At 36.0% G+C, this 15,460-nt stretch overlaps 1 protein-coding gene across 1 annotated transcript in view; it reads right to left on the reverse strand.

The window, feature by feature from the left end:
• LOC122905350 (lipoxygenase homology domain-containing protein 1-like) overlaps positions 1–15,460 on the reverse strand; it is a 299,796-nt gene that overhangs the window by 212,628 nt on the left and 71,708 nt on the right. The window contains 5 exon segments of the mRNA XM_044246984.1: positions 4,335–4,464; positions 4,630–4,674; positions 4,677–4,732; positions 4,735–4,835; positions 5,660–5,735. Of these exon segments, the coding sequence (XP_044102919.1) occupies positions 4,335–4,464; positions 4,630–4,674; positions 4,677–4,732; positions 4,735–4,835; positions 5,660–5,735 (408 nt within the window).

Genomic DNA, 15,460 nt, shown 5'->3' on the forward strand with positions numbered 1-15,460 from the left:
ATTACAAAGCTGTCTTCATCAAGACAGCATGGTACTGGCACAAAAACAGACACATAGATCAATGGAACAAAATAGAGAGCCCAGAAATAGACCCCCAACTCTATGGTCAACTAATCTTCGACAAAGCAGGAAAGAATGTCCAATGGAAAAAAGACAGCCTCTTCAATAAATGGTGTTGGGAAAATTGGACAGCCACATGCAGAAAAATGAAATTGGACCATTTCCTTACACCACACACAAAAATAGACTCAAAATGGATGAAGGACCTCAATGTGAGAAAGGAATCCATCAAAATCCTTGAGGAGAACACAGGCAGCAACCTCTTCGACCTCAGCCGCAGCAACATCTTCCTAGGAACATCGCCAAAGGCAAGGGAAAAAAGGGCAAAAATGAACTATTGGGATTTCATCAAGATCAAAAGCTTTTGCACAGTAAAGGAATCAGTTAACAAAATCAAAAGACAACTGACAGAATGGGAGAAGATATTTGCAAACGACATATCAGATAAAGGACTAGCGTCCAAAATCTATAAAGAACTTAGCAAACTCAACACCCAAAGAACAAATAATCCAATAAAGAAATGGGCAGAGGACATGAACAGACATTTCTGCAAAGAAGACATCCAGATGGCCAACAGACAAATGAAAAAGTGCTCCATATCACTCGGCATCAGGGAAATACAAATCAAAACCACAATGAGATATCACCTCACACCAGTCAGAATGGCTAAAATCAACAAGTCAGGTAATGACAGATGCTGGCGAGGATGCGGAGAAAGGGGAACCCCCTACACTTTTGGTTGGAATGCAAGCTGGTGCAACCACTCTGGAAAACAGCATGGAGGTTCCTCAAATTGTTGAAAATAGAACTGCCCTATGACCCAGCAATTGCACTACTGGGTATTTACCCTAAAGATACAAACCTAGTGATCCGAAGGGGCACGTGCACCCGAATGTTTATAGCAGCAATGTCCACAATAGCCAACCTATGGAAAGAACCTAGATGTCCATCAACAGATGAATGGATCAAGAAGAAGTAGTATATATACACAATGGAATACTATGCAGCCATCAAAAGAAATGAAATCTTGCCATTTGCGACAACATGGATGGAACTAGAGCGTATCATGCTTAGCGAAATAAGTCAATCAGAGAAAGACAACTATCATATGATCTCCCTGATATGAGGAAGTGGTGATGCAACATGGGGGCTTAAGTGGGTAGGAGAAGAATAAATGACACAAGATGGGATTGGGAGGGAGCCAAACCATAAGTGACTCTTAATCTCACGAAACAAACTGAGGGTTGCTGGGGGGAGGGGGGTTGGGAGAAGGGGGTTGGGGTTATGGACATTGGGGAGGGTATGTGCTTTGGTGAGTGCTGTGAAGTGTGTAAATCTGGCGATTCACAGACCTGTACCCCTGGGAATAAAAATATATGTTTATAAAAAATTAAAAATTAAAAAAAGATATCATTTATGTTTAAAAAAAAATAGAAGAATTGTCTCATGGTGATAAAAACGACATTGTTTTGTAGAACGAAAACTGTAAGCAAACAGATCTCAGAGACATGTTCTTAAAATATTTTCCCGAAAAGATATCCATGGGTCAGCATTGTTCATTGCAACACTTACCAGGCATGTGAAAACTGATTCATGAGTGTGAATTTATGGGACACTGAGCATAACATCAGGAAATAATCCTGCAAGTAATTATCACACATAAAAGACCTCTTGCTGCAAAAATGTCAGTTAGGCCAAGGAAAATTACTCATACTATCCTGCCCCTCCCTTTTAAGGAATGCTCATTCTACTTTATATATTAAAGGACTAGCATATTAGGATGCTAGTAATGCTTAAGGGTAAAAAGTATCTCTTTTGATAACTACCAGTTAGTTTGATCTACACAGGAATTCATATGTTTGGCTATGGGGTAAGAACTCTGTTGGGGCTGTCAGAGCATTAGTTCTTTCCCTGGAAGCCCTGTATGGTTGTCTGTGCTTCTGCCTAGCATGAGGGCTGGCTTCCAAGAAAGCTTAATCCAAGAGATAATGGTAGAAGATACAGATTTTAGAAGATACAATATTGATTCATCTACATTCTTTTAGTCAAAACATGCAGAAAGGGTTGACCCAGCAAGGAGTAAGGAAATGAATCCACTTGTTGATGTAGGAGTGGCAGGTTCCCTTTACAAACTAGCTTGTGACAGGTGTTAGAAAATAACATTTGTCTCCCCACATTTGTCATTTTCCTGCATAGTCCAGCCCTCTGAATAAATGCACATACAAAATATTTGTGTAAGGAAACAGCCCATCAAAATAGAGCATAGAGTTCTCTCTCCACCACCTCCCACTTTCCTTCCTTTCCTCTCTTTTTCTCTCTCCCTCCCCTCATCTCTCTTCTCTCTCTCTCTCTCTCTCTCTCTCTGCCCTCTCAACTTGGGGAAATAAAGGTAAAAGCTTTTCCTTCCCTTCCTTGGAGAAGATTTGCTTATATTCCAGAATAAAGATAAGGGCTCTCTGTCTCTTCTCTCTCTGTATATTAAATCAGAGTTTCTTAATTTGGAGATTTCTCCCCTTTAATGCACCCATCCACATATTCTGGTACTATCAGACCCTCACCTCAGGATATTGTAGGACTAGGACTTAGAGAACAAAGCAAGATATTCTGGCTGCTGCAATTTGCTGTGGGAAATGAATGGTCTTGGTCTTTGACTGTGCTCTCATGTTTTCTGAAAATAGGGTAAAACTTAGATCCTTCACGGGTTCTGATTATAAATAGGAGATATTTTTCTGATCACATTTGGAAATACAATCCACTATATTCAATGAGGAAAAAGAGCACCTATCCAGGCAATAGAATATATAAGACAATTTTGACTAGTCTAAGTAGGTAAATCATCCCAAATGGGAACCAACAGGTAAACAAACTTCTAAGGAATCAATTAATTCTGGAAAGAGAAGCAACTAGGAAGTATTCTTAGACTCCCACATGTTTTCACAGAGGAAAAAAAAACGGATTATTCCTTGAGATCTCTAACACAAGATAGAGGAGGTTACATTTTGAAGAAATGCTATAGATTAAGTATTCCCCAGTACATCTCAGAGGTTATTTGAACAACAGTTTCTAACAAAATACAGCAAAGTTATATTCACAGATTGTTTAAATACTAAATTTGTTTCAAAAAGAGTTAGAGGTTTGGGTTTATAATAAAAGATCTACCACTGTCAGTTTACCCCTTCTTCATTAGCTCTTATGGTCATGGCTTCACTAAACATCAAATCTAGTTTTTGTTTTCTGGTTTTTGTTTTGTTTTGTTTTGTTTTGCCTATTTTTCCCTCTATACCTTTATTATGACACTAGCTACAAAACAACAACAACAAAAAAAAAACGTTATTAGAATTGTATGTGTTAGTCCTCTTTATTAGGTTTTGACCCTCTGGAATTCAGAACAATGTCTTAGTTATTTCTGTGGCCCTCAAATTATATAAAACAGTGTTTTAAACAAATAGAAACTTAATATTTAGTAGAACCAATTTAATTCCTAAAATGGCTATACCATTCAAGAGCTATAATTGCTGATTTTTATTAACAATGTTAATTGCATACATTTTATTCTCCAATTAATAGCAAATATAAGTTTTTTCATGATGTGCTGTTCTGTATAATGACAGTGTCAGCCCAGATTTAAAGCCTGACATCTATTGATTACTTTTATTAATGCAGGTAGTGAATTGTTTAAATGACTTAATACTAGTGCAAAGTCATGGAAAAGAAGAAACAATACTGCAGATTAAGCCCTTCAATGGATGAATGGATAAGGAAGATATGGTCCATATACACTATGGAGTATTATGCCTCCATCAGAAAGGATGAATACCCAACTTTTGTAGCAACATGGACGGGACTGGAAGAGATTATGCTGAGTGAAATAAGTCAAGCAGAGAGAGTCAATTATCATATGGTTTCACTTATTTGTGGAGCATAACCAATAGCATGGAGGACAAGGGGCGTTAGAGAGGAGTAGGGAATTTGGGTAAATTGGAAGGGGAGGTGAACCATGAGAGACTATGGACTCTGAAAAACAGTCTGAGGGGTTTGAAGTGGCGGGGGGGGGTGGGAGGTTGGGGTACCAGGTGGTGGGTATTATAGAGGGCACGGCTTGCATGGAGCACTGGGTGTGATGAAAAAATAATGAATAATGTTTTTCTGAAAATAAATAAATTGGAAAAAAAAACAAAAACAAAAAACAAAAACAAAAAAAAAACTAGGTCTAGATCTTCCTTCCTCCAGTTCCCAAAACTGCAACAGTACCACTTGCTTTGCCAAATGAGTACCATATTTGTCTGTCTTCTCTCCAATTGCATCAACTGTGCCATCTGGATGCAGACGGACAAACCCTCCAGTGAGCCTGTTGTAGAATTGTAGAGTATTTCCTTTCATAAACTTCCATCTTTCTGCAGCCCACTAAGTATAAAAACAAAACAAAACCAAAAGCAACAACATGAGACAAAGAAGTTACTAAGAAACACTGCTTACTAAATATTATATACCATTTCTGTTTTAACACATCAAATAGTTATGTGGACACTATTTGTACCAAACAATGTAAGACCAAATGTAAAATCTTACTGTTTCTTTTCTATTAAATTCTAGCTTCTGACCTGAGGGAATAAATGAAAAAGAAAATTATTAATTTCAGCAGAATCATACTTTCCTCAACCATCATAGTAAGAGAATTTTCTAATATATGACACTCACTTGCAAAGATGATGCTGTTATCCATTACTTGCAGTTCTCTGGCAATCTTACCATCATCTTCCCCTTGATCCAACCACCTGTGGAAAGAGAAGTGTATCAACAATATTGTGGCTTTATATTTATACTAACAACTGGCAATTGTGGAGCCAAGTCAGGAATAATGGATAACAGGAACTAGAAAAAATCATAGGTGTCTTGTTGGTAAGAGAAGAGCAGAAAATGGAAAAGGAAATTCTTGAAATGACTATGATATAGGTAGGAGGTACAGGGAGGTAGGAGAAGCTGCTATCAGGTTCGGGGTGAAACATGGATTTCTGTAATCCACGGGTTAATTATTTAGCCTGCCCAGGTCATAGATCTTATATCCACTGGGCCGGTTATGTTATCCTTCTTTTAGCTGACAACAGTTTAACTAGAGTTCAAACTATTTTCAGTTATTTTGTAAATGGCTATTATTGGTTCCATGGGAAAGAGACAGGCAAGTGATGAAAGAAAGAGCAAATCTATCACCACTATTGGAAGAATAACCCAATGACAGTGAGTCAGTAATGTTTTCATCATATAAAAACCACATGCAACATTTATTTTGGAACTTTATCTTAAAGTTTTATTTTATTTTATTTTATTATTTTATTATTTATTTTAAAGATTTTTAAAAATATGATTAAACCTACCTGAATTTACCAAGGGAGATTTAAACTTATATCATCAGAAATGATGATGAACATAATGTATATCTTTCTAAACAGAAGCAGAAGCCCCTAAAGTTAACCTTCAAAAGTTACCCAACAAAGCATCAGTGACTAGAAATAATTGAATAAGCTACCCATGTCTCCAAAATACAGTAACTTGGAACTAATATGAAATGATTATTTTTCAATGTAAAAGCACACCTACAAACCTGTGACAGAAGAAGGTATATTCACGATTTGTTACCGGATCCTTGATTACAACATCATCAAGAAACCAGCCATTTCCTAAACACAAATTAAAGAAATAATAATGTGGTGTGAATATGTATGGCCCAGGTATTACTTGAAGTTTTAAAAAGAGGTCTTAGCTTCCAAATATACATAAAAGCTTTGGGCATCATAAAGGTTTAATACTTCAAATAAAGCATAATATGAGAAGTGAACTATAAGAAGCATTTAAAATTTTTTCTTACACATGTACCAAAAGCACGACATATTTCAAGTTTTCATGTTTTATGATATCTACTTCAATATGATTTTCCAAGAATGTGATAAAAGAACAATTCTGCAATTTCTCTTAATTTCACAAACTGCATTTACATTCCTAGACCTAACATCTTCCCAAAAAATATATATCTAATGAGTTAGCAATACTCCTCTTTCCAAAACATACACAAAGTTGATCGAAGGTCAAATTTGAAGCAAGTATATATTTTGATAAGCTAGAAAATGAACACTCAGAAACTCCTGAAGCACACAGATTGAGCTAGTATACATGAAGATTATATATTTTATATTTTGATTTTATATTTTCAAATGAAGTTGGTTAAAATATAGTTTAATTTTATTTACATATAAAATATATTACATATAATATATATGTGTATGTAAATAAATATATATATAAATAAATATATATATCATATATATATAAATATATATATTAAAAATGGAATATTTAATCAGACATAGTAGTTTCATCTATACAAAGAGCCAGCACAAAATCTATACTCCTCTAATTAAAAATCCTTGAGTTATGAGCTAATACTTACTAGCTATAGGATGAAACTCTTTAACAAAGCATACAAGGTTCTTCATTGCTTGGCCTCTGCTTACTTTTTTTTAAGATTTTTATTTATTTGAGATAGAGAGTGAAAGAGAGAGCATGAGAGGAGGGGGAGAAGGGGGAGAGGGAGAAACAAGCTCCCTGTTGAGCAAGGACCCTGGGATCATGACCTGAGGCAAAGGCAAACACTTAACCAACTGAGCCACCCAGGTGCCCCATTCAGCTTACTTTTTAATTTCATTCCTTACTACATATTCCCATTATGGCACCATGCCAAACTCCTCATAGTTCCCTAGATCAGTGATCTTCCAACTTTACCATGCATCAGAACTGCCAGAAAGATTGTAAAAACACAGACTGCTGGGCACCACAAAGAGTTTCTGATGTAGTAGACTGGGGATAAGCAACCTAAGGTGACTAACTGTTCCAGTTTACTCTCTAGAAAGGGATTTCCCAGGATGCAGGATTTTCGGTACTAAAACCAGTACATCCCCAGGCAAACCAGAATGATTGGTCATTTCTATAAAAGAAACCATTTGTATGTCTTGATTGGAGAAGTGTCTGTTCATATCTTCTGCCCATTTTTTGATATGTTTGCCTGTTTCATGTGTGTTGAGTTAGAGGAGTTCATTATAGATCCTGGATATCAACCTTTTGTCTGTACTGTCATTTGCAAATATCTTCTCCCATTCCATGGGTTCCCTCTTTGTTTTTTTGACTGTTTCCTTTGCTGTGCAGAAGCTTTTGATTTTGATGAAGTCCCAAAAGTTTATTTTCGCTTTTGTTTCCTTTGCCTTTGGAGACGTATCTTGAAAGAAGTTGCTGTGGCTTATATTGAAGAGATTACTGCCTATGCTCTCCTCTAGGATTCTGATGGATTCCAAGAACGGAATTTTTAATGAGATCCCAGACAATGCTGATGATCCAGGAACCACACTATGAAAACCGTTGCCATAGATAATTAATATTCATAATTTACATATGCCGTTTCTATACATATGCTATTCCCTATGCCTAAAATGTCATCCCCAAATGCTTTATTTCATTTTTAAATTTTACCAAAAAATTTGAATTTCTTGTCTCCTTTAAGGAAAATTAAAATGTTACCAGAATTCTGAAATGGGTTTTTTTTTATTGTGTTATGTTAGTCACCATAAAATATAAAATTAGTTTTTGAGGCAGTGCTCCAAGATTCGTTATTTATGTACAACATCCAGTGCTCCATGCAGTACATGCCCTCCTTTTTTTCCCCCAATTTATTTTCAGAAAAACAGTATTCATTATTTTTTCACCACACCCAGTACTCCATGCAAGCCGTGCCCTTTATAATACCCACCACCTGGTACCCCAATCTCCCACCCCCCCCACCACTTCAAACCCCTCAGATTGTTTTTCAGAGTCCATAGTCTCTCATGGTTTACCTCCCCTTCCAATTTACCCAAAAGCACATACCCTCCCCAATGTTCATAATCCTACCCCCCTTCTCCCAACCCCCCTCCCCCCAGCAACCCTCAGTTTGTTTCGTGAGATTAAGAGTCACTTATGGTTTGTCTCCCTCCCAATCCCATCTTGTGTCATTTATTCTTCTCCTACCCACTTAAGCCCCCATGTTGCATCACCACTTCCTCATATCAGGGAGATCATATGATAGTTGTCTTTCTCTGATTGACTTATTTCGCTAAGCATGATACGCTCTAGTTCCATCCATGTTGTCGCAAATGGCAAGATTTCATTTCTTTTGATGGCTGCATAGTATTCCATTGTGTATATATACTACTTCTTCTTGATCCATTCATCTGTTGATGGACATCTAGGTTCTTTCAATAGGTTGGCTATTGTGGACATTGCTGCTATAAACATTCAGGTGCACGTGCCCCTTCGGATCACTAGGTTTGTATCTTTAGGGTAAATACCCAGTAGTGCAATTGCTGGGTCATAGGGCAGTTCTATTTTCAACAATTTGAGGAACCTCCATGCTGTTTTCCAGAGTGGTTGCACCAGCTTGCATTCCCACCAACAGTGTAGGAGGGTTCCCCTTTCTCCGCATCCTCGCCAGCATCTGTCATTACCTGACTTGTTGATTTTAGCCATTCTGACTGGTGTGAGGTGATATCTCATTGTGGTTTTGATTAGTACATGCCCTCCTTAATACCCACCAGCAGGGTCACCCATCCTCCACCTCCCTCCCCTCTAAAACCTTCAGTTTGTTTCTCAGAGTCCACAGTCTCTCATGCTTCATCTCCCCCTCCAATTTCTCCCAATTCACTTTTTCTTTCCTTCTCTTAATGTTCTCTATGTTATTCATTATTTCTCAAGTAAGTGAAACCATATGATAATTGACTTTCTATGCTTGACTTATTTCACTCAGCATAATCTCCTTTAATCCCATCCATGTTGATGCAAAAGTTGGGTATTCATCCTTTCTGATGGCTGAGTAATAGTCCATTGTATATATGAACCACATCATCCTTATCCATTTGGCTGTCGAAGGGCATATCAGCTCTTTCCACAGTTTGGCTATAGTGGTCATTGCTGCTATGAACACTGGGGTACATATGGCCATTCTTTTTGCCACATCTGTATCTTTGGGGTAAATACCCAGTAGGGTAATTGCAGGGTCATAGGGTAGCTCTATTTTTAATATTAAAAATAGCTCTATTTTTAATATTTTTAGTTTTGGAGGAATCCCCACACTGTTTTTCAAAGTGGCTACACTAACTTGCATTCCCATCAACAGTATGAGAGGGTTCCCCTTTCTCTACATCCTCTCCAACATTTGTTATTTCTTGCCTTGTTAATCTTTGCCATTCTAACTGGTGTAAGATGGTATCTCAATGTAGTTTTGATTTGAATTTCCCTGATAGCTAATAATGATAATCTTTTTTTCTTGTGTCTGCTAGCCATTTAAATGCCTTCTCATTGGAGAAATGTTTGTTCATGTCTTCTGCCCATTTTCTGACATGATTATCTGTTTTTTGTGTGTTGAGTTTAAGAAGTTCTTTATAGATCTTGGGTATCAGCCTTTTGTTTGTAGTGTCATTTGTGAATATCTTCTCCCATTCCATAAGTTACCTCTTTGTTTTGTTGACTGTTTTCTTTGCTATACAGAAGCTTTTTGTCTTGATGAATTCCCAAAAGTTTGAAATGGGTTTTAAGAACTGCTGAGAAGTCTGTAAAGAAAACTCTTGGAGATGATACAGAATGTATTTTATTTATTTATTTATTTTTAAATTTATTTGTCCATTTCAGAGAGAAAGAGAGAGGGAGAGGGTGAGAGACTCTCAAGCTGACTCCTCACTGAGTGCAGAGCCCAGTGCAGGACTTGATACCACAACCGTGAGATCAGGACTTGATCTGAGACCAAGAGTCAGATGCTCAACCAACTGAGCCACCCAGGCACCCCAAGGAATTGATTTTTTAAATGCTTTATAAGATAATAGAGTTAATTAGTAATTAGTTTAAAAGTACCTATATAAAAACATATTATCTATAAGAACAGTCAAGTGGAACCAAGATCAGTCAAAAGACAATGTAAACATGAAATAGATATCACTGTAATTCACTGAAATTTGGGGGTTGTTTTCTACACACCATAAACTTACCTTGTGGGTTAACTAAAATTTTACAAAATCTGATAAGAAAAAAGGGTAAGTTTTAAATATTCTTTTTCTTTGTATAATACTAAAGATTTACTTTTTGGCCATTTTCTCCAAGTTCTTTATATAATTAGTGATTTTTTTAATGTATCCCAGATATTTTGGATAAAATATTATGAGACTCTGAGTCCCACTAAAGCTTCTTTTTAGCAGGCAAGTCCCCTCTGTGCTGTGCAGCATAAGATGTATGTGTGTGTACACATTAAACTTCTGACACCACCTGGACAGAAATGGGACACTGACTCAACTGCAGACAACTGAAGAGAAGTACACCTCCTCCTCTGGCCACTGATACCTTCCCACAAAAATAAGTAAGGCATTTCCAGTGCTTCACTGCCTCTGAGGAGAGTAATATCCCTGGTGCAACCCTCTGCTTTAAGAGGAGGGGAAGGATGAATGAGCCTGAGTCACATCCTTTGCTGCTGTGAGGTAAGGACAGAAGCTCAGCTACATAGTGGGCTCCACAGAAAGCAGTGGGTTGTCTGAAGAGTACCAACTAGTCCCAGTCCTGCCACCTCACTCTACCTTGTCAGTGTTGAATAGGAGTAGAACTCAGGTCACTGGGCTTTACTAATGACTAGGGCACACGGGAAGTAAAATGTCAGCTACTCCATATTGTCCTACTTCATTACACCTCATGATGCTAGGTAGGGGTGGATACTCAGCCCCCATAAGAACCCACTGACACCAGGGATGGGAGACAGTGGAGTGCTGACTAGCCCAGCTTGCACTGCTTTCTCCTATTTGCAAATGATATGACTGTCTATGGATAAAATTCCAAACAGACTACTACTACTACTACTACTACTTCTACTACTACCACAACCACTAATAATAATAATAATAAGTAAATCTCAGAACTAAAAGATGAGTTGAATAAGGTCTTAGGTACAAGACAAATCACCAACAAAATAAATCACATTCCTATATACTAACAATGAACATGTGGAAATTGAAATTTAGACCACAATACCACTTAAAATCATTCCAGAGACTATTTAGATAAAACCTTAACAAAACATGTCCAGAATCTGTATGCTGAAACTTTAAAAATCCTGAGGAAAGAAATCAAAGAATAGTTAAACAAATGAAGAGACATATGCATACTACATCCATGGATTGGAGTCCCAACACAGTAAAGGCATCAATTCTCAACAAATTAAGCTCTAGGTTTGATGCATTTCCCATCAAAATCCCAGAAAGTTTTATTGTAGATATGGATAAGATTTTCTAAAATTTATATAGAAAAAGACAAGCCTGAAAACAGCTAAAATAATCTTTAAAAATATTAAAATAGGAGGAATTAGTACTTGATATTAGGATCTAGTAAATAGCTCTCAAGAGCTCTCAAGAGCTGTGTATTGGCAGTACAGACACATAGATCAATGGAACAGAATAGAGAATCCAGAAATAACTCCACATCAATACACCCAACTGCTTTATGATAAAGATATAAAAACAATTCAGTGGAGGCAGGATAGGCTTTTCAAAAATTAGTGTTGGAGTAATTAGACATTGTAGGTAAAAATAAATTAACTTCAACTATCTCTCACACTTTATACAAAGTCTTAAAATAAATCAGAATTAAATATGAAATATAAAACTATAAAACTTTTAGAAAAAATAAGAAAGAAGTTTTGTGATCTAAGATTAGGCAGAGTTCTTCAACTTAAACCCAAAACTATAATCCATAAAAAAGAAGAATGAATAAACTGGATCACATTAAGATGAAAAATTTGTTCTGTAAATTTGTTCTTTAGGTATTTACCCAGAGAAAATGAAAACACTAATTCTAAAAGATACATGTACCCCTATGTTTATTGCAACATTACTTACAATAGCAAAGAATAGAAAAAAACCTAAGTACCTATCAGCAGACAAATGGATAAGGAAGATGTGTTATGATACATGTAAGGACACACACACACACACACACACACACAGAAATACTACACAGCCATAAAAAGATGATATTGTGCCATTTGAGGCAACAAAGATAGACCTAGAGGTTATTACGCTGAGAAAAACAAATACAATATGATTCCACTCATAAGTGGAATCAAAAAAGTGAGTAAACAAACAAAAAGCAGAATCAGACCTATACGTACAGATAGCAAACAGGTGGTTGCCAGAGGGAGGGGAGCAGAGAGTTGGGCAAAATGTGTGAAGAGAAGAAGGAGGTACAGATTTCCAGTTATGGAATGAATACATCACAGGAATAAAGGGCACATAATAAGAATACAGTCAATGATACTATAATAGTGATGTAATGGGACAGATGGTAGTTACACTTCTGGTGAACATAGCATAATGTATGTCAACTATACTAAAAAAAATTTTAATTAAAAATACAGTTTAAATGAAACAAGATGGGATTGGGATGGAGACAAACCATAAATGACTCTTAATCTCACAAAACAAACTGAGGGTTGCGGTGGGGGGCAGGGTGGGAGAAAGGGGGTGGGGTTATGGACATTGGGGAGGGTATGTCTATGGTGAGTGCTGTGAAGTGTGTAAACCTGGCCATTCACAGACCTGTACCCCTGGGGATAAAAATATATTTTATGTTTATAAAAAATTTTTAAAAATACAGTTTATAATTAAATTTTTTTACATTTTAGTTCTGAATAATAAAAATTTATTTTGGTCATTTTGAATTGCTTTTTAAATATCCAGTGATAATTTTTCTATCAAATATAAATTAAAATTTAGTTCAGGCTTGCTCTGTCGTTTATTTATCTGTCTATTATTGTGACATTCACTAAACTATATTTAAAAATTTTTATCTTTAATGCATTTTCATGTGAGTCTTCCCTGTTAATCTTTTCCAAAATGCTAGTCCATTATATCCTTTCAATTTTTGCAGATTAGTAACATTGTAATTTTAACAGATTTATTAAGAAATAATTTATATACACAAAGTTCCCCTGTTTAAATGGGTTCAGTGGTGTATAATATATCTTTACGCAACCATCATCATAACTTAAAATCAGTACTTCATCCTCCTCAAAGGAAACATTATTCACTTATTCACTGTCATTGCCAACCATCACTGTGTCCTCTCTCCTAGACTTAGGCAACCACTAATCTATTTTCTCATTTTGATAAATTTGCCAATTGTGCAGATTTAACACAAATGGAATCATATAGCATGTAGTCTCTTATGACTAGTTTAATCAGCACGGGATAGGACAATGAAGTCAGCTCTCTGTCTCAGGACTTACTTTAGGTCAATTGTTCTACCCTGTTTTTCAGATTTTATCTACTCCTAGCCTATGATAACTCTTGATCAAAATCAGAAGGTATATCTGCATTATTATCTCCTTCTTTTACCAGCTCTTTCATTTCCTCACTTGCAGTGCTCCACTTGGTTTTGGAGTAAACAATAGTCTTTCTGTAAGAAACCACCGCAGCAGAATCTTTCCGTTGTAGTGTGAGATCTTATGTAAAATGAATATCACTGCAAATTGTTTTTGCCTAACCAAATGGACAGACCTTGTGCACTTTGTAACATTGTAATTTTACAATGGACAGACCTTGTGCACTTTGGCTCATCAAAATTCTAAAACCTGTTTACTGCCAAGGTACCCCAGACACAGACAGCTAGGACCTGAACTAAACAAGTGGAAACACAAAACCTTCACCTCTCTCATTAAACAAAAACAAAAACAAAAAAAAAAAAAAAAAGAAAAAAAAAAAACAAACCTCAAGAACAATGCTGTTTGGAGTACCACCACCAAAAAGTAGATTACAGTGCTAGCCAAGATGATTGGTAAATAATTTGTTAAAAAATAAATAGGTTCAAACCCCTCAGACTGTTTTTCAGAGTCCAAAAATAAATAAATAAATAAATAGGTTCATTTAATCCAAAACAGGCACAGGACCTGTAATACAAATTTTCTTGCCTAGAACTTCCTAATTCAGTATGGCTTTCAGATAAGGCCACTCTAATAAGTCAGATGTGCATTTTTTTTCTAATTGCTGATTCTAATTTTTACATATATTATAAATATCATATATATATTTTTTGCTGCCACTCTAAGATCTTTATATCTTGTATTTTCTATATAAGAAAACCAGATTCAAGTTATTGTATATTGGTTTAATTTCTAGTCACTCTATAAATTCTATTTATTTATTTTTTTAAATTAAACTAATTTATTTATTTTCAGAAAAACAGTATTCATTATTTTTTCACCACACCCAGTGCTCCATGCAATCTGTGCCCTCTATAATACCCACCACCTGGTACCCCAAACTCTCAACCCCCAACACTTCAAACCCCTCAGTTGTTTTTCAGAGTCCATATTCTCTCGTGATTCACCACCCCTTCCAATTTACCCCAACTCCCTATTTATTTTTTAATTGATACTCCTTGCATTTTAATGGACATTTTCTTGCCTATATGCAATAATTCTGTCTTCTCCTTTCCAAAATTATAATTGTTTTAGGACACATATTATAATGCTTTCCAAAGAATGACTATATTCATAATGAGGAAATCCTTATTGTATCTCAAACTTTATTGAATTTCATTGATTAAGTGGTTGTTTTGAGTTACATTATTTTAAAATATTTTTTCTGTTTCAAATTCTTAAAGAATTTTTAATAATAGTATTTTTGGACTGCTATAATTTTTCTACTTTAACTTTCTGAGGTGATGTATTTTATTAACAGATTTTCTAATATTGAACTACTTTTCAATTTCTTGGCATGAACCCTACTTAGTTTGTTGTGTATTATTCCTTTATCATACTTCTCGATTTCATTTTGTATACACTTAACTTAGGATATCTGTCCATGCATTTATCAGTAAGGCTGGTCTACAACTGTTCTTCTAGACAAAACAAACACTATGGGACACATGACCTTCTATAACTGGGGAAATACCCAGGATTGTCAATTTTATTAGAATATTTGGGGGGAAAGGAAATGAGAAATTTAACTGTCAAATTAAAATGTAATGTCTTTGTCTGATTGGACTGCTATAACAAAATACCACAAACTGGCTAGCTTATAAACAACAGAAATTCATTACTCAAGAAAAAAAAGAAAAAAAGAAATTCATTACTCAGTTCTGGAGGCCAGGTACTCCAAGTACTCTTGACTCCATCAAGTCACTGGCATAGCCACCTGGTGAGGACTCTCTTCAGCGTTTATAGTCTGCACTTCCTCACTGTATCCTCACAAAGTGAAAGGCACTAGTGTTCTCTCTCTGGAACCACTGTTATAAGAGCGTTCCTCAAGGCTCCACCTTCCACAGGCCCCAACTACTAACAACATTGCAT

This window comes from Neovison vison, chromosome 4 (assembly GCF_020171115.1).
Source record: "Neovison vison isolate M4711 chromosome 4, ASM_NN_V1, whole genome shotgun sequence".
Taxonomy (NCBI): Eukaryota; Metazoa; Chordata; class Mammalia; order Carnivora; family Mustelidae; genus Neogale; species Neogale vison.